Raw genomic sequence first — 20,436 nt, 5'->3', positions numbered from 1 at the left:
TATCGAGCAAAGAGGACTACCGATTCTTTAAAAGACGAAAATATAAAAAAAAAGAGAAAGACAAGAGATCCATAATTTTAAGCTTAACGACAGCTGTAACGTAACGTTAGAATACAGCAAACCGAATGTTCCTAATGTAATGCTTTCATCTAAATACATATATTTATAAATATTTACACGATAGAGGTTCTAATATTTATACCTTGCTCTATATTATGTTTCGACTTTCTTTTCGAGGAATAAAAAGAAAATTGATATTAATATACGAGAAATCAAATAAACAAATTATGGAGTATTTATATCTGCGAATAATATGTATATGCGAGAGAATCAAAGTAAATGCGAGTCGAATGATCGAAAGAGACAATTTGCAACGTGTCCAGTATACCTGACCTGTATGGAAAAACGTGTATTGTGCAACCACAGCTTCATTCTTTCAATCTAATGCAAACATACAGAAATTGATCAAATTCCATCCGGAGACACATACAAGCTCTTTTATATAAGTTAGGTATACAATATCTCAGAAAAGCTATTGTATGTACATTTCTTTCAATGAATGCTTTTACCATCGAGCGGAAAATATCATCTGAGATCTTTGAGAGATTATAACGCGACACGTAAACAGCTTCATTACATTAATGTTCATCAATTAGATTTGACATTCACATTAAAATTGTTGTTAGCAATTGTTCTGACACGACCGAGGGTACAAAAATCGAAGGAGCGAAAATCAAAATATTCGAGAATCAAAATTACAATGTAAGTTCATAGAAGTTCGTTGTTCGTCGATAAATATTATTTGTTAGTCAAGAATAGTTGGATACGTCCAATAATATAGTCTAATAATCATTAACTCTGTCGTTTCATTCTCTGTTCCTCACTCTTGTCATATAATCAATAAAATCCCTTTCAATCCGCGTATCAATAAATCCCTTTCAATCTCTTTCATTCGAGATCCTTATTGGAAAAAATTTATTCTTTTATCTCATGCGTTTTATCAACATTATTAAATGATTATAGTTTCAGATTATAGAATATATCAGCTTAGATATTATACATCTGAATGTTATGTGCGTCATACGCAAAAAGAAAGTAATGATATTCCAATTAAGAACACGCCGATAAAGATTTTGATAAAGCACGAGTTAAATATAATCATTCATGGAACTGATAAAATCAAATAACGCAATCATTTACGCCACGACACTCGAGTTTATATCTTAACTGAACATTAGATCAACGAAAATCGTAACGATTATCTTAATTTTTATTACATTACCATATGTGCTCTCATGATACTTACGACAGAAATTTCTTATTATTGTAATCTTTATTATCAATGACAATTATTGTTACTTGCAACAAACAAGACTCTCAACGTACTGTCGACTGAAGGTTGTCAGTAAGTATCTTTCTCATGATCAAATATTACAAAAAATACTTTCTGAAGATATCGTTTTAAAGTCGATGGCAATTGAGATTTTAAATTGCACGTAAGTCGATATAATCTTTAGTAATAAATAGTTTTATCCTTCTAGAAAATCTTGTTAAGAAAATCAGTTTGTTTACATAATCTCCTTGAAAAGAACAAGAGGTAACAATGGGGATAGATTAGAATTACTTCTTTGGAATACAAATGAATATGGACATTTTTATTTCCTCGCGTTTCTGAGAATCAATGTTTCCCTCAATTTATCGTAGTTATTGAAACAAGAACATTGTATCGAGAATAATAATACATTTTCAACAATGTTCATGTTGCAATCTAAGACGGTGACTGCGCTGTGTACAAACTGTTACACATAACGCGGTAAAATTAAAAAGGAAATTGTTTTAAAATCAATAAACAATAGATACATCTAACAATAAGATAAATGCAATAGAAGTATCATTTGTATCGTTCCAAACAGAGAAAAAAAAAACGAAAATAAAGATATTAAATACAGTAAGCTCGTGAAAATTCGCTGCTAATCAGACGGTGCATAATGCATTTTATAATGCTGGTTATAGCACACAAATCGTGGAAGAGATTCACGCGTTTTACAACCGGCAATAAAGATGCTATAAAGCTTGTTTACATTGGAGTATTATAATGAGCGAAAAGTACCAAATATCAGCGAGTAGAAGATTTTATTGTTTTTTTTTTTCACGGTGACGATATCGGAACAGTTAATTCATTATCTGACGAACGCGAGGCTAATTCAGTTTCATTGTATTTTTAGATGCTTTAACGTAATCAAAATCGAAAATATAATCGTCCAATCTCAAAATTATATATTTACTTAGCTGCGTGTATTTCGATTTAAATTATAATTGTTTGATCTTTGTATAACAAATAGACAAGCGCGACACGGCAGTTAGATTTGCTTACCGCTTCGATCTTACCCCTTCAATAGAAAGTAAAATCAACTGTATTGTAATTATATTTTAAAACGTAAATATGAACACACATACTCGACCTATACTTTGTGTTAACGTTTGTAATGACTGTCCTCGTCAAATTAGTGTTCAACCGACTCGCGTATCACATCGGATACGACCTAGCGAAAGACGTTCGTAAGTCGCGTTGCTAGACGTTTCAACGTCAAAAAGTGTCAATACGCGTATTTACAGTGATTTCTAGGAAAAAGGAGTCGATTATCAACCGCGCACCGCGTGAAATTAAAATCGCTGCGTCATGTGCATCTGCGATTCTCTAAATTGAAGGAGTAATAAACTCTACACGAATCGAGATATACTTCTCACTATCTGATGAAATCACTCTGAAACTGGGGGGATAAGGCGAGGAAAATAATAATATTACCCAGACAGTTGTCTCGAATCGGCGATGTAGTAGTCGAATCGATGTTAATTCAGATGAAACGTCTTTAGATGATAACAAGTTCGCGAGAAAAATTAACGGAGTCGTTGAAAAACCTTCGTCATGAATTTTTCGATCTAATCTAACTATGTAATTAACTAAGTAATTTGAATTTTGTTCCCTTTTAACGGCATTGCATTCGTTCGAAGCCGATTCTAATAGTCAGATTTTCTACAATGAAAACTGTAAATTAGGCAGAGAAGACTAATTGCTTTAAAATAATTACATTTGTTAGTGGTTTTTAAAGAAATTTGCATAATGCTATACTATTATCATGCATTCGCTGACATCAGCTATCAGATCTTAAAGTTGCACGACAACGCGTGTCGTGTGTTAGGTATTTCCCCGTTCATTCGCGAATCGCATTGGATATGACGTCATTGAAAAAAACGAAGGCAATCCCATTCGGTTCGCGTAACCGCACGCACGGAATACCAATTATTGAGAAATTCCTTCGAAAATGATCATGGTGCAAGGCTAACGGATTTACATCATGCACTTACATTTGCATCCTATAGGATACTGTAAAATGGGGACGAATACATCTTCTCAGCCGCCGTAATATTTAATCGATTGTATGTGTTGCGAATTCTCAACTAGGTGATGATCAGTCAGGTTGCAACTGATCGGTTGATATCACGAACCGTGAACGCTTTTAACGCTCAAGGTGGAGATAGATTAAAGATGTCGAGTAATGTTACGTGTAATTTATTTATTGGCACTGTATAATATAACACGAAGAGTATGATGCTCTGATGAAGCCTGCTTTAAAACTGTTTGAAGAAGCTTTACATGCTAATTCTCCCTCCCCGAGTTTTCCTTCTTGCCCTTCTTTTCCATGGATTTTATGGAGTGGAAATTCTATTCCATTCAATCTTGTAATGGTTCACCCTGATGTGCATATATTCTCTAGTGTTGTTGATTCATATTATATGTTTACTTTATAGCGGACCCATCGAACAGTTAGGATTTTTAAATTGCCCTCTTAACAAGATCCGCATCATTAAGTTTACGACTTGGGAGGTAGGATATTTTGTGTTTTCCAGGAAATTCGGACTTCTCAAAAAAGACAGGTATACTATCCGAGTCATAAACGGATATTGTATGTCACTGTGTAGATTTACATTAACAATTTATATCGACAGTTTACATTGACATAATATAGGTACATCAACAATTTATATTCATAATAGTAATTGAACGGCAATTTGCACTGACAATTCACACATTCACAATTTAAATACATTTCACATTAACAGTTATATTTATAATCTACTTGCAACTTTACAGTTATACCGACAATGTACGGTAACTACCTAGGTATATTGACCGCTGCAAATCCCTAACCCGTATTTTTCTTTTTTTTATTATTATTATTTAATCTGTACTTTACAATTTGTCCAACTGGGCATTCGGTAAATTTTTCTAGCTTAATTTCTAAGTAACATGCGGATGGCTACCCCCAGCGGGATACCATCTTCGAGTTTCACTATTTTGTTCCTTTAGTGAAGTCAGTGGGGGTTTCCTTTTTAATCTTCTTTCATGAGAATTTTTCTCGCTTCAGCAGCCAAATGGTTTGGACCTGGTTTGGATTCGTACCTGTCGATATCTTCTTTGACCGTTGGTATTCGAACGGTATGATATTCAACGTTCGGACCGTTTCGTACATATCGTACAATATTCGTGTCCGTTTATCCTTCTATTAAAAAAAAAAAAAAAAAAGAACAAAGAGACTTCCTAACATTATACGTCCTTTTTTCTAATAATGAATCACTCGCCTCGAGCAATATGGCATATTAAATCGCTTTAGACAAGAAATAATTAAAAATAAAATTACGATAGAGATCTTTACTGATGATCGAAGAACAGATGCAACAAATGAAGGCACGCGAATGCAATAATTTAGATAAATCGCTCTTTTATCTCGATCACGTACGAATGCAAATAAAATTGTTAACAACCTCGATCTTACAAGGACCAGTAGCTCGGAAGCGATTAAAAAATACGATTACGCTTCTTATGATTATTTTTGCCTTCTAACATGAACACTACATTTAATTAAATTCAAGGTTTTTCTCGAATCATATTATATATATATATGCGAATAAACTGTATTAGAAACGGAGAGGAGACGCTATTCCAGACTGAGAGTCATGGACGAAACAAGAATTTCTCGCAAGTAATATAACGAATCAATTAATGATATACGATCTACGATCTATTTACAATACGCTCCCCCACCACCGTCGGCCGAGATGGCGCACGTGCGTATGTCCGGACAACAGTACACCGCAGCCATGCATTTGAGTGGTCGAAGTGCCAACAAATGAAGTAAAGCTTCTTTTATCAGTCAGTCAGAACCGCCCGAGCGAAACAGTTGAGTTGTGGCGTCGGTGGTGCATTTACCGTGCGAAACCCATTCCGTCATTTTGTTCTTCCCCGGGATCTCTACCTCTGTGCACCTTTCCCTGTGCAATTCTCAGAACGCTGGATCGAACATCGATCACAGTGTCCCATCGTGACGCGACGAAGCCAACTTTTTATTTCGGCTCACGTATTTCGGATCGAGAAGAGTGCCGTACAAAATCACACGCGAGTTCAACAACGAGATCGAGCAGTGAACAATCAGAAGTGGCAAGGTTAATCGAGTATCAAAGAACAATAAACACTTTTCAAGGAAACGTGGACACGCTGGCGCAAATTCCTCAATACATCGTTACTACGTAAGTATTAAGTTAAGATAAGAATTTATTCGTTCTTTTCCTTTTTTTCTTGTTTGTTTCATTTTGTCAAGCCTCAATACATATTCTCTATCTTTCTCCTATCTTTCTGTTAGCAATATCGTTTAGTTTCCATGATAGCGAATAATCAGCACTGTAGCACAACATTACACGTGTCGAACATAAAAAAGAAAAAACGGTAATTTAGCATGAACCGATTGCGACACAAACCACAATGTTTTAAGTAGTAATTTAAAAAATGTGTACTGTGCCAAGTATCTATATGCATCTTTAATGATAAATTATCGTTTTTAAAAATAAAACATGGACATTTTTATCGAGATATCGATAGTATCGTGTATACGGCATAGCGTCTTGATTACATGTAATTGGTATGAAATATGTTCCTGTAAACATAAGTGTCTCGTTAATTTTCACTACCTCTAATAATACGTGTTTGCAAAGTTTCACAAAAAAGGGTGCCCTCTACATAGATTCTAGAGAAATACTGTAAACGGCTGTTTTCAGCATTTTTGCACGCATGTAATTTAAATCCGACGACACGTGGACTTAGATTAATAGTAATACAAGAACTAAGTTCCTCGTGTCGTTAATGATACTATGCTGATCTCGTATATTAAGTTTCATATGCTATCAAAACGTCTAGACCAAGAGCAACGACTTAAGAGAGTAGCAAGACGTAACTATCAGTTCATGAATATCTTCGTATATTATCAGTTAACGAACAACTCTTTGATCAATATCGGTCATATAGTATCTTAATGCTTAATGAAATTTACGATTAACGGTGAGATCGATAAGCTTTAACGCGTCAATTCTGCAACACGATGAAAAATTAATTAATTTTTTTCGTTATCTGTTTTTAAAACGAATTCGTGTAAATAGTATATTTATTTTTAAACTTTAAAGATCAAGACTGACTGAAATAGGCAGATCTGACGTGAAAGTATCACAAGTCGATCCTGCACTTCGCCGATTTCGTGGAGGATACTACAAGACTGTCCGTCAACGCCGAACTCGGTACGTGTCAAAATGAATTCGATGCGAAATTATTTATTCGCTCAACGTTAAATACATATATTATCTTCGGCTAAACAGTCAATGTCTAATGCGCATGTCTAATAATGTACGCTTATTTAAACTTACGTTCCGTAAGTATACAAATGACTCCTTTAAGCGTTGTCTCTATCGAATCATCAAATATATTTCAGATATGGTCGCTTTTCCGGACCCATCGACTGAACCGGCACTGTCAAACATGACTGTTATAAAGTTAGACGATTGCACGGATCGTAATGAGCATCTAGTAAACAAACCTAATGACAGGGAAGTTGAGGATCAGACGTTCACTATAGATCGAGACAACGTGTCAAACGGCAAGGATAACTATGCGTTAGATTTCGACAGTATGGAAAAAGGTATCGACAACAAACTAAACACATCGGCCGACATTAAAGCAGAACCTGATATCGTGAAGAAAGTGGCAGGTAAGAATTTATATACTTACTGTGATACTTCTAATATTGACATAAAGAAAATGCAGAAAGAAAATCAATTATAACAGTTATATCTGTTATTGTACGTTCGAATGCTTAAAATATTACGTTCAAAAGGTCACGAGCCGTACAACTTTTATAGACATTTGTACCTTCTAATGAGAAATTAACGCGCTGTACGATAGAACGCATCACGAATATTGTTGCCGGCGATGATAACGCAAAAGTTCATTTGTTTCGCGTGCGATTTCATTGAACAAGCGGCAAAACGGACATGTCGGACAATCGAGGAAACATAAAGATTGAAACATAACTTTGCGCGCGCACATTCTTTAGATTGATATTAATGAAAATCTGTAATGTTAATTAGCCGCAATGGTATTGATAAAACAATCGCTTAGTCGATCAAAGTATTCACCGTATCGTATTGCCTATGGGAGTACAGTTCAATAAAAGATATGTTGTATCGGTGTCGTAAAATAATTTATAAGTAACGGCAATCGTTCTACCGTGATAACCTTATTCGTTATTTCTTGTCTGGTCGCACGAAATAAAAAGATGAGTTTCGTGAGAGCGTCGAAGTAGTAACGACGCATTTCGCGATTTACGTACCATTGACGACATCGTGAATTTATATCAATAATATCAATATCAAACCTTTAAGAATTCGTAACAAATGTCAAATATTGGAACTGCGCTGTGACTAAAGCTATACATGTGCATCATTCAGTAATTTGCGATAACATTCCAACGAATGATTAAATGTCTTTGAAACGTCGTACGGTTCAGTGTGAGATGTATTGATTTCTCGATAGCGGGTCTGAAAAATCCTAACGGCCAAAAGAACAAAACGGGCATGTCACTGTCCAATCTCGGTGGTGGAACAATTTCAAGTGGAAGTTCCGTAGTGACCATCTCTTCCGTCGCAAATTCAGATCCTGATCCTGACTTCCATAATAACACGGGCGGCTTTGGTAACAGACCATACAGAAACGAGAGATGGTATCAGACCACCTTCCAAGTAGCTGTTCCCTTCTTCATCGCCGGGATAGGTACCATCGGCGCTGGTCTGGTGCTTAACCAAGTCAAGGTACGTTTCCTCTAACATTAATAAATGCTAAAAACAGGTCATCGTCTCAAATTCGATTATCTCGTGCAGATAACGAATCTAAGTTTGATCGTAGTAATCATAGAAATGGAATAAATCACGTATTTTTTCGAACGCGAGTTTTTCTTATCGATCATACGCTTTACTCTTATTATCTGAAGATAATGTTAAAACACGTGGTAGCACTCTTTTTTTTATTTATCACACCTTTGCATTTTATTTATCGTACGTATGAAATACGATGGCCCAAGAGCAACAGGGTCGTAATCTCAAGAATCTTTTACATAAATACCTTCCTCTGAATCCCACCCTTCTCCACCTCGTCTTAACCCCTACTCTCCGGTAATCTCAACCCAACCCCTTTGGTACAAACATTTACGATGCAAGATTTTATCGGCATTTACTAATGTAGAAATTCTTGAAACGTAATTTACGTTCTTGTTTGCGTTCCACGATTGTAAGAATATCCCGAGGAACGTAAAATCCTCTTTAATTAAATGTCGTCTCTGTTTTAGGACTGGCCAGTATTCGGCGCCATTTCTCAATTATTCATTCTAATCCCTTCGCTATTGGGCCTGAAAGGAAATCTTGATATGTGCTTAGCCTCACGGATATCCACACAAGCCAATTTGGGTAACATGCACGAGTTTCGAGAAATCGTGAAAATAATTGTAGGTAATATCGCATTGGTACAGATACAGGCGATCGTCGCGGCTGTTTTGGTATCGATCTTCGCGATCACAGTCAACGCTATAACGGAAGGCAGCGAGTACACTTTCAAATGGAACAATTGCCTATTATTAGCCACAGCTAGCGTCTGCACTGCCACGAGCACTTGCTTTATTCTAGGTAAAATTATTATAATTGATCGTAGATCAAATTCCTATTTATGATATATATTTCAAGTTTGCAAACGTAATTTGTTGATTCGTTACATTACGTTACTATGCTATACCGTAAAAAAAGCAAGTTCACGCTTAACATATTACTTCACTGTTTCAATGTTTTCATTAATGTTTATCTTCTTATAGATTTTGTAATGATCGCCGTTATCATGATTTCATATCGATGCAAAATGAACCCCGACAATTTAGCTACGCCTTTGGCTGCCTCATTTGGAGACGTCGTATCAATTAGCGTTCTATCGACGATAGCATCATTATTGTACGAAAGAATCACGCCAGAACCGTGGATCTTATACGTTATACTTGGCTGTTACTTTTTAATTTTACCGTTTTGGATCTATGTGGTTCTTAAGAATAACTACACTAGAAATGTTTTAACATCTGGATGGCTTCCTGTTTTATCGGCCTTGTTTATCAGTGGGTTCGTAACACTTTCAATCGCCGTTAATAAATTTTAACTAATTCTTAAGAATAAATCACGCGATACATCGTTGATCGATTCTGTCGTTCTACTGTTTCAATGTTACGTTCTAATTTAGATTTGGCGGTTTGGTTCTTGATCAAGTTGTTGACTCGTTCCATGGATTCGTGATCTTTCAACCAATCATAAACGGAATTGGTGGTAATTTAGTCTCTGTGCAAGCATCTCGAATCTCAACTACATTGCACCAGACAACGATTATGGGAATTTTACCGCCACACACGAAAATTTTCATCAGTCCGTGGAAAGCGCTCTTTAGAGGCTGTAAGTGATGTAACAATAACTAATGTTACGCTGTTACATGCTTTTTCGCAGCTCGACGATTACATAATAATGTTCACTTTCTTATTCTTTAGCGCTGTACGCGAAAACTGCCAGAATACTCATTTGCATGGCGATTTTTGGTGAAATAATTTTCATTTTTGTCGCCGATTATATCACAAATAACACGTCCACGTTACATGTATGCTTTGTGGTTTCTTATATCGTCGTGGCCGTTCTTCAAGTGAGTATATAATGCCCGTTGATTCGAGTGTACTAATGAAAAAGTGAAAGGTTTGTATCACGGGAAAAAAATTCACGATTTTTGTTTCGTAGGTTATGCTGTTGCTCTACGTGGCGCATATCATTATTCACGCTATGTGGAAACACAAAATCGACCCGGACAATTCCGCCATCCCATATTTAACGGCATTGGGCGATCTCTCGGGAACAGTATTCTTAGCAATAGCGTTTTGGTTCCTCATAAGTATACATCAAGAGTACGGGAAATAAAAAACTGGCTAAAGTAACGAGATTGGCAAGCAATTTTTATTGCGTGTCAATTTTTCCCTGGAAGATGTCATATAATTTGAACGGTGTAAAATCACGTCGATGTAATGGTGTACGAATGAACGAGACAGTAGGAGACGAAGATTAATTAAGAGAGTGAGCGTTTTGTGAAAACGGGTACAATATGTTATTACGGGACGATCTGATTGATCTGAAACGGATAAAATAGCAGGATTGTTTCTCTCCATTAAGGGACGTTCTTAATGGTACGTTACTCGCGTTAATTAGTTATTACACGCTGAACATAATAGATTATAGAAATACTTCACTGTTCTTGAAGTAGGTATACGAATAGGAAAAAAAGTACAATGACACTGATTCTAATATAAGTGGATCGAGCAAAGTGATCCATCATCGTGTAATTTATTATGATCTAGTGATCGTACAGTCTCAATTAGACGAAGTAAACAAAAAAATAAAACGCTGCCTGTTATACGTATCGACTGACGATTACTTAGAGTCACTAGATGTATATAACTTTTTTGTAAGTTTTTAATTATATTTAATCGTATGAGGCAGCAGAATTTAAAGTGTTTTAGATATATGTGCATTGTACTTTCAATGAAATAGTAATAAATATGTATAAGCAGAAGACCTAGTCAGTATTTTAACGCTGATTGATAATTGTATTGCGTAGGAAGATTATATATTAAGTTGTTCCAAAAGTTTCTTTCGTTTTAGAAGGAAATAATAGATGCGCAATATTTCTTGTTTTATATTATTTTATTGAATTACGTATGATCCATTTTGTTCTATTGGAACAAAATTCAGATTCAATAAAACAAAATGAAATTCTGTGTTAGTATTAAGTTGTTCCAAAACTCTCTTTCGTTTTATAAGGAAATACTAGATGCACAACATTTTTTGTTTTACTGAATCTGGATTTTGTTCCAGTAGAACAAAATAGATCATACATAATTCAATAAAATAATATAAAACAAAAAATATTGTGCATCTAGTATTTCCTTGTAAAACGAAAGAAACTTTTGGGACAACTTCATACTAACACAGAAATTTATTTATACAATGGCGCATATCTTTTTAAAATAGAAATTATATTTGTAATCTGCAGAGATCTAAAATAGATAATGCTTTCTAATTATAGACTTATTAGTTCAAGATATTTTATCGATAGCAAAAATTTAAATAATCTTTTCAGTATAACATAAAAGTCATGATGTATATGTTATACATCATAGGATATGTTTAATGTTGTATAGGTTGCAACAATGTTTTGATATTTTAAAGCAAGAAATAATAAAGTAAATGATTGATATAGAATAATATTCGATAGTATCAAGATAATATATATAATGCATTTTATAAAAACTTGTTACGAAACTCTTGTAAAGATACATAATTGATATCTTAAAATAAATATAGTAAAATAAAATATCGTAAAATGAATAATGTAGAATAAAGTAATGCTTTTGGTTCCTTAAATAGTATTATTGTTACTAAATGATAATGAAACACTTTCATAGCGATCTGTGATTTAGAATGATATCTGTAAAGAAAATGTACATGCAATTGCACTCCTGAAATAAAACTTTGTATCTCTAAAATAATAGTTTTTATTCTAATGACCAATATTTTAGTTGAATTTAATGTAACCGATACGAATACTTTGCGTTATCTTATGTTTCACAAAATTTCCATAAAATTGAGACAGAAAAACCATTCTCTGTACTTTCTTAAATACTAATAAAGCAAGCTTATTAGAATTTTCTGTAATTGCAAACATCCCTTTTAATAAAAAGTGAAATATAATATATTTATATAGAAATCTAACCTACTCAAACCATGTAAAATTCACACATATTTTGCAGTTATATTATCTTGTACTCTTCATTATTTACAATTCTATAAAGTTTTAAATAACACGTCATACACCATTTGATATAAGAAGATAGAACTTTTGTAACATGTCATATCATCTTATAAACATCCAAACAGAGTTTTGATTGAACAATAAATGGTACACAGTATTAAGGTTATGTCTCTTTGGCGCAAATTTCAATATGATTATTCAAAGTAAGTCAAAATATCGCGTAATAATTACAATTACGTAACAGTCATATAAACAAATAAATAAAGATAATTTTATTACTGTGCTGATAGAGTTTTTACTGTTACATTTATTATTATTACATAGTGTGTGCTATATCGCCATGATATCAAAGCATAAAAATAGCGCGAATTTAGCAAATGAGAGGATGCGATATAATTTTGTTTTCAAATAATCCTAATTACTTATTTTTACGTATTAACTCAATATTATAAAAACTTAGATACGACAAAAGATTGATATATAAACATGAAATCTTAGGAAGTACTTTAATTATTTAAAACACAAAATCTGGACATCATACCTCTTCCAACGAAATTTTAAAAGTCACTGACTAAAGCGTATAACTATTAACAGACTAAATCATTTCAAATTTGTGTAATAGAGTATTAAAAACTTACGTATTTTTTAGATATGATCTCGAACTTCATAAACACCAGTGTATCGTTCGATTACGTATAATAAAAAGTCCAAGTAGTTGCAAATTTATGATTTCAGTTGAAAGAATCACATTGATACGTTCACAGATATGTCTTATATGTAACAACAATCCGCCGTTGAAAGATCAAATTTCTTCTTTTTTTGACAATTTCGTAGTGGCAGTGACGCAACCGCATATAACGCGCCGAAGGAACGCACTCTTGCGCATACAATGGAGCGCATACATTGGTCATCCTTGCGCGCGGCACCTTCAAAACGTATAAAGGATGGTTGCATCGCGTTCACCGAAATGAAAGTTCTATCGTATCCCCGTGCGAGTCCTTACGAACCTTCGCAACTGGGTTTCTGGTCAGGTGGGGTACGTAACAAGAAGGGGGATGCTGGAACCACGCGCGACATTCTCCCGAGACATTTAAACTGGAACAGTTCCTGGTCGTGTTTAGAAGACACTAGACAAATCGTTTCGGAATTACGTTTTCACGCGGGTGTTCACCAGTGTGTAAGCAACTCAACAAGCGAAACGAAACTGAACGTCAGTGGTCGATATTTTGCAAGTGTTATTCACAATGTCGATGGTGAGTGTTACAACGACTACCAATTTATTATTCGGATACTTCTTCGGTTTTTTATGCACATTTATAACATGAACCTGTGTAGACATTTTATCACGAAATTCTACGAAACTCGATTACTGCAATTAAAAGTATAAATAAAATTGTGCCAGAGAGCGGTATATGCACCAGTGGTAGATGTTTTCATACAATAGAGCGAAGGTTCCGGGTTTCCATTGTTCATTGCTTCTACATTTAATTGGACGTAACACTTGACTGGATTAATTGATGGAACACCGATTGTTGATTAAAGTAATTAATGTTTTTCTATGGCTGAAACAACATCGATACACAGTTAAGATTGTCTTGATTAATGTTAATCACTTTCTTTCGCGTGACTCGATCAATCATCGCAATTATCTAATGTGTAATACTTTACGTGTTTGTATGTAACAGGTACTTTCTAAAAGCAAATAATTGACGATAAACCATTCTTTCTATGTACATCACAGTTCTACAAAAACATTCGTTTCCATTTTCTCATTCTTTTCTCTCACGTTTTCTATTTCTTACAATGTATCTCTTTCTTTGGACAGTCATTGGAAGCACATATATGTAGTGTTTCGCAATTAAGGATTTCTATAAAAAATATTACATACAGTGCATACTAGTGTTTGTATCGGCGGTGAACAATTTTCCATCGTAGCTATTGCATTTCGTTTCACTGCCTTACAATGGGCGCAGAATTAATAGGAGCCACTTCTACTTGGCGAGTGAAGGTGAGCGGGAAGGAAGGCGAAAGGGTGGTTTGACACGCATCGTCGAACACACGAATGTCTTTAACTGCTACTATCTTGGCGGAATAAGGCTCTTGTCAAGCACAAGTGCACTCGTTCTATGCGAAGGTAATGAAAATGTACGATCTGGTTTCAATCGCGATATAGTTACATATTACATCAGGATAGGAAAAATATACCGTGTTTCTGCACTTTTCTTAATAAATCTTGTTAACCAATAACATTCCATTAATAGAAAGTAAATATTACATACCAGCATGATTTTCAATTACTCGTTGATGATGCGCTTGCCAAAGCAATGGCACAATTCGTTGCGCTGGTTCGCGAACCACCAAGCTCGATGAAAGCTATAGATATGCAAGTTAGCCAATATCGTTGAATAACCGTTTCGTGAAAGAAGAAAATAGCCCTATAAATTGGTCCTTCTATAATAAGGCATAAAAAGCAGAAATGGAGCAGCGTTTCACTTAAAATATGAACACTATTTGGACGTTTACTTTCTACGAACGTTCGCATTCGAATGTACAACAGAGTGACGAAATCGTGAATAGATATCTATGTAATCCCTTGCAAGACGCGCTGTGTACGAGTCATGTATGAGCGAACCAATTCACAGTCATCTATTGCGTACATCTGCAAACACACACAGATAAACACAAGCACGCGAATATAAAGAAACACATACACACATAAACACGGAACAAATTATGATACGCGTCGAGGATGTTGCTTCTATGGTCGCTTTCAGATTCTCTTTTAAACTCCTTTGATATATGAAGCATTCGTGTCGAAGGATAATTGTTTATTTCAGTGGACATTGGTTCGTATGATAGTCAATCCCGCAACATTCGATCTGCGCGTCTAGTAGTTTGCCTAACACTACTCGATGATATATATCACAATAACGATGATATACGACACAAGACTGCAAACAAATCACTACCGCGGAGACTCTACTTACGTCCTTATCTTGTACACATCCGTAATAAGATATGTTCGAACATGTTAGCCACGGGCTGTGATTATCGTTTACAAGCACCAGATTATCTGGCTATATTAGGCAGCACTGTGACGAGGTATACAATTAATTTTTGTCAGAGAAACCACTGGAGAATCATAGTTCTATCTATTTCACTCCCAGCAGGACCTACCGATGGCGTCATCGTTTCATAAATGCGGTTCAACATTTACATTTCGTTCTTTCGGTCATCCGGGTTGGTAGAGCGTAGAAATATTAGCCACAAATACCTTGACCTACTTTTATATTATTATTATAGGAAGAACAAGTTTACTAGTAAAAGTAAAATAGGGTCCTTCAAAATATATATACACGTATACACGTAACGATGTCTGCTACTCTGCGGCAAAAAAATAAGGAACTAATTTCGAATACGTTTTAAATTCAGATTCTGACGAGAGTAGTTCGTTGTAAACGCATGAACATCCGAGAATTTTAATTACAGATGAAAGTGGTGGTCTTCTTAGTTGCTGTTGCAGCAACCAGAGCTTTGCCGCTCTCAAAAGTGCACGTGAAATTTATTTCTCCTCCGCACATTTATGAGCACGGTATTACGACAGATGGTTAGTTCATAAATGTAATTACGTACTATATCGTTAAAAATCTTGCATTATCACAAAACAACATTAATTCCTATCTGTCAGGGGATCGGACGATAGATCAGACGTCTTACGTCTCTATTGGGAGAAGAAGCACAACAGGAAATCCTACAGAATTTGGTACGATATTCCACTCTGATAAATGTAAGAGTATAATACGTAACCCAATAATTTAACGAAGTGAATATATTCGTTAATTAGGATCTAATATTAATTTATAATATGATATATACTATAATAAATTATGCATGTTCTCACAGGACAACGATTACACAACAAAGGTAACGTTGCACCATATATAAAACCGGAAAATGCAGAATCTCTGTGGCCGGTAGGCGTTTTCATTCCACCAGTGGATATCAATGATCTTGGTTACAGTTCGCGAGAATCAAGGCATATGACACCTGACTTTTCCAACGGGCTTGGTGAGCAATACATTTGACACGCAAGAATACACTAGAAGAATGCAAGGATATATTGGTTTGCTTTTAAAAATAAAGTGAGAGACATTCGTTTTAGTTTTAATGATATTTCAGAATACCACGACCCGTATTTATTGACCGGTGAGGAAGCAATGCTCGCTGTAAAATACCTTTATAGCCAGGGCGAGTTATTTTACGATGATATTCCACATGAAAGAGCACTGCTGAAAAACCAAGAAGAAAGGAGGCGAAACGGCCTTCATGGTCACATATTGAGAAGTTTGAGGCCTACCTCGCCATTCTCTAGAAAAGCTTAATGTAGAGGAATTTATTAACAGTAATGTTATTTATTTATGAATTGACTATCGCACACTGGTAAAAGAAAAAGATAAGGTTTTTTTAATATCAAGCAGAAAGTGTGTCCCATCTTTATTTAGTATAATTCGAAAAAACCAACTTCTTTGCTTCCTATTTTGAAATTCTTCAACATAAAAATAATTACATTTTGTCATTTTACGCAGTCCGCACTCAACAGTCTTGCAATTGTAATGTACACAAATGATCATGACCACTATTAATTACAATAAAACATTGTACTAATCACCGTACAACGTCCCACAGAAATTTGTTATATAAAACATGTATACCTCGGTTTCTTATGATTATAATACATAAAATACGAAGTTATAAATAAAATTAGAGTATATTTTTACAGATTTTTCGCTCATTTAAGCTTAATAATAGATCAATACTGGCTATACTTGCAAATTGACGATATCACGACATGTACAAATACAAGGAACATTTTATACAATAATATACATTCGATTCAATTCCAGCATTCTCAAATGAACCATCGTAGTAAAACGGAAAGCGTTGTCAGAATCAAACCATTGGAGATGCTTGATTTCGTCGTTCCATTGCACAGATCCCCGAAACAAAGGCACATATACACCTTTTTGTAATTCCACACGGTAAACGCGCATCGTTCCTCACCGTCGTCAGGTCCACGTTGGAAACAAAGCCTTTGCGTGGCGGTACCATATTCTATACGATACAATATTCCTTATAAAACAATTCTCAATATGTATATCTAAATGTGTATCCATCGAATGTTTACCGTTATTTAAACCGTGTCGTTCAATTATTTTGCCGCACCAACCAGATGCGCAAGGAACAGTGTCGACACCTTTTTCCATTTCAATCGCCGTCGAGTTCATAGTGAAAGGATCCTTACAAGATCCTAGATCTCCTCTTGATCTGCAATTCACACATCTTCGCAGAAGTCCTAAAATGGAACACTTATAAATAACACTTTTACTTTCGTACACAAACCGCAAACGCTAACGAGATCGTTTCTTTGGAACCGTTTTCGAGGATCGTAAATAGATACGTTTTAAATTAAGGAAAAGGAAGAAACACGACACTTCAAGGAAAGGATGAGCTATTTCGGTATGCGGTGAAAGTATGACATTGTCCACTATGTATGTACGTATAGATGCGATCAATGTTGTGCATGAAACTCACCGGTTGCGCCTTGAAACAGAACCAGACAAAGAATCGCGGAGAGTACGAAAACCTCTGTCCTTAACTTCATCCTATCGCGAATTTGTTTGCAAATACGTTTACTTTTAATTGAATTTCTCACTCGTGAACTGACATAAGGAAACAGGAACGACCAAACTCAGCCATTTTGAAACTAAACTGTGACTACGAGAAACGGACACGTATCCCATGCAGTTGTCCCTTCCACTGCCTCCTTTCACTTGGTTACCTGTAAGGTCATCGTCTGTTAAGAAGCTCCCATAGGAGAAATCGTTCGAAGAATAATAACTCGGTCGGTAAACAGCTTACACAATTCTTATCAACTACTTGTTATTAGTCACTCCGTGAATCATGAACCTTAATATACAAATGGTGTTTCTTCTTCTTCTCCTGCTTCTTCTTCTTTTTCAATTGTATCTTTCTTCGGAACAACTGTGTCGAATTTATCTCTTTGTCTACATGTATAAACAAGACCACTACAGTAACAAAACGAGCAAAATAGAAATATGAAGCCTAGATATCCCAGATGACGTAGAAATTCTATAAAAAGTAGAAGATGTTGTAATTAAACGTCCAATGTTTTACATAAGCATTATAACTGACTGAACAATTTAGTTTTAATCTTACCTTGGGTTACTAATCTTGCCTTAGGTATAACAATGACTTTTACTTGCATCATGTTAACGTTATCGATGTAGCACGTGTAGTTACCTTCTTCGTGAGTGGAAACATCTGATAGTATGTAGATAAAAAAATGTGAAACACCATAAAGTACGATGTGTAATTTATCTCCACTTGAAGTACCTATCAGATAAAGCGTTCCAAAGGCGTCTACTATCACGCGAGCTTCTGGATCCAATTTGCGAAAGGATCGTCGGACACCCCTTTCCAATGTAATCGAATCCTTCTTCCACGATACTTGCGTGTCCATAGTTGATCTACGATGTTTGAATTTTGAATTTTGTTACAAACAGTACTTTGCCAATTTCGCTCAAACATTAAATTACTCGGGACAAACGATCGTAAGATAAGCCCCTTCTGCTAGTACGAATCGTTTAATGTACTTGAATCTTCGACCTTTTACTCTTTTCACGCGGGGACATTTTTTGCATGTTTCCTTTAAAATAAATATCGGCAAATGACGCACCGCACTACTAACAGCAGGAAATTCTTCTTCGAGTAGAATGGCTCTTAAACCCGTGATATTATGAATAAATATTTGTTTATATTTCAAATTTATCTTTTCTAAATAAAAAACAAGTTTGCTTACTTGCAGGGTAATGAAGGAGATCTTCGAAAAAACTTAACTATGGACGAATCGCTCTTGTTGGCAATAGTCTGTAATAATAATGTGGTAAGTCATCGTCTCCAGCCTTATGACTCGTCCTTCTTACCGCATTTATTTGTCGTTTTAATTGACAATTTCCAACACTCGTCTTATATCCTCGATTACGTACACAACGTTCGCATGGACCCCACGGTGCCCATTCTGAAATGACTTGAAGCAGTATTCCAACCTCTCGAATTTGAGCCAACTCAGACATTTGTGAAACCTAATGCAAATTGCGCTCGATATATGAACACAAAGAGTGTGAACATTTGATAAATATTTCGCATTTAATATTGAGTAGAATAGTAGAATTAATGATGATCTCACGGCAAATCGTGTGGTAACTGATGCCAAATATATTTCGCGATATTTCTCCCAATCAGTTATGTTCCCTTGTTCTTTATACGAGACTCCATGTTCTTTGAAAATTGCTATCATCAAATAAGTTTGTCCAATTAATTATATCTTAGATATTAATTCTATCTAGATAGTTGGCAAACTCAGTGAAATTTTGATTACGTTCGATTCTATAGTTGAATTTGTTCTCTATCTCCTGTCCTTCCTCACCATGGCATAAGTAAATACCAGCGTCTGTTACTGCGATGTCTTTAATTACTAAAGAAAGATCTGGAGTAGTGTAAATTCTATTGAATGACGCGTTGTTGTCCATTCCTAATTGAATCTCTTTTTCAGAAGTCTCTCTATATCGATCTTGATGGTACCAAATTTTTGACTGCCTCTCTTCCTTATCATTGCTATCTTGTAAAACGAATATAATAACAAAATCTTTCGTTTTTTTGGTCAGTGTAATAGTATTTTATACCAAAATCGGCATTCCATCACAACAATTGTATCGATCTCAGCGCTTATAAGTAAATATTCATCGTTCTCTTCCGATGTTACTAATCTTTCCTTATTCCTACAATATTTCGTAGGTGCCACGGATTGATCAATTGAAACAATATTATCCGTCCTAACTGATGAAATTATTAATAACCAAAAAAAGTTTGTTTGTATCATATTAAGTTAGCATTAATGTTAAAATAAAACTCTAAATTCAGAGTATACATTCTTTCAATAAATTAGATATCCTATAAATAATGTTATACAGGTATATATAGATATAAATAATTTCGTTTGTCCGATTGATTTTACATAATATCGAATCTCTTAAATTTCATTAAGCTCTTTTTCATTTTATCATACAACATGTTGCGCTTAATATAGTGTACATTTAAAA

General features: G+C 35.0%; 5 protein-coding genes across 17 annotated transcripts in view; 2 read left to right on the top strand and 3 right to left on the bottom strand.

The window, feature by feature from the left end:
• Positions 1–14,764, bottom strand: part of LOC122576715 (Down syndrome cell adhesion molecule-like protein Dscam2) — a 172,417-nt gene extending 157,653 nt beyond the window's left edge. For 7 of the 9 annotated variants that reach the window (XM_043747456.1, XM_043747392.1, XM_043747464.1 and 4 more), the window contains exon 1: positions 12,895–13,022. The gene's annotated coding sequence lies outside the window, so the exon portion shown is untranslated. Of the gene's footprint in view, positions 1–12,894; positions 13,023–14,535 lie in introns of those variants that run through there. The other 2 variants (XM_043747413.1, XM_043747404.1) reach the window with 2 other exon arrangements.
• Positions 3,946–11,990, top strand: LOC122576787 (solute carrier family 41 member 3-like). 2 transcript variants are annotated; one of them, XM_043747570.1, is made up of 9 exons: positions 3,946–5,586; positions 6,514–6,624; positions 6,816–7,091; positions 8,036–8,190; positions 8,724–9,057; positions 9,240–9,534; positions 9,653–9,858; positions 9,951–10,099; positions 10,192–11,990. In XM_043747570.1, the coding sequence occupies exons 3-9, from the start codon at positions 6,818–6,820 to the stop codon at positions 10,366–10,368; spliced, it is 1,590 nt and encodes a 529-aa protein (XP_043603505.1). In that variant the 5' UTR covers positions 3,946–5,586; positions 6,514–6,624; positions 6,816–6,817; the 3' UTR covers positions 10,369–11,990. The 2 variants fall into 2 exon arrangements, with proteins under 2 accessions (XP_043603505.1, XP_043603496.1); XM_043747561.1 differs by having other exon boundaries at positions 4,228–5,586; positions 7,916–8,190.
• Positions 13,376–16,641, top strand: LOC122576826. Of its 4 annotated transcripts, none has more exons than XM_043747637.1 (5): positions 13,376–13,509; positions 15,746–15,863; positions 15,945–16,019; positions 16,160–16,324; positions 16,436–16,641. In XM_043747637.1, the coding sequence occupies exons 1-5, from the start codon at positions 13,501–13,503 to the stop codon at positions 16,636–16,638; spliced, it is 570 nt and encodes a 189-aa protein (XP_043603572.1). In that variant the 5' UTR covers positions 13,376–13,500; the 3' UTR covers positions 16,639–16,641. The 4 variants fall into 4 exon arrangements, with proteins under 4 accessions (XP_043603572.1, XP_043603583.1, XP_043603599.1 ...); XM_043747648.1 differs by lacking the exon at positions 13,376–13,509 and adding an exon at positions 14,252–14,390; XM_043747664.1 differs by lacking the exon at positions 13,376–13,509 and adding an exon at positions 15,050–15,102.
• A 94-nt stretch (positions 16,642–16,735) lies between these two features.
• On the bottom strand, positions 16,736–18,071 carry LOC122576840. Its single transcript, XM_043747676.1, has 3 exons — positions 17,849–18,071; positions 17,442–17,609; positions 16,736–17,368 (listed from the first exon to the last, which is right to left on the bottom strand). The coding sequence occupies exons 1-3, from the start codon at positions 17,916–17,918 to the stop codon at positions 17,166–17,168; spliced, it is 441 nt and encodes a 146-aa protein (XP_043603611.1). The 5' UTR covers positions 17,919–18,071; the 3' UTR covers positions 16,736–17,165.
• A 132-nt stretch (positions 18,072–18,203) lies between these two features.
• LOC122576844 lies at positions 18,204–19,995 on the bottom strand. The gene is made up of 7 exons (XM_043747686.1): positions 19,716–19,995; positions 19,524–19,627; positions 19,261–19,419; positions 19,137–19,204; positions 18,874–19,056; positions 18,494–18,804; positions 18,204–18,406 (listed from the first exon to the last, which is right to left on the bottom strand). Exons 1-7 carry the CDS (start codon positions 19,864–19,866, stop codon positions 18,225–18,227), a joined length of 1,158 nt encoding a protein of 385 aa, XP_043603621.1. The 5' UTR covers positions 19,867–19,995; the 3' UTR covers positions 18,204–18,224.
• Positions 19,996–20,436: the final 441 nt, after the last annotated feature.

This window comes from Bombus pyrosoma, linkage group LG2 (genome assembly GCF_014825855.1).
Source record: "Bombus pyrosoma isolate SC7728 linkage group LG2, ASM1482585v1, whole genome shotgun sequence".
Classification (NCBI taxonomy): Eukaryota; Metazoa; Arthropoda; class Insecta; order Hymenoptera; family Apidae; genus Bombus; species Bombus pyrosoma.
This window is presented reverse-complemented; position numbering and strand designations above follow the sequence as displayed.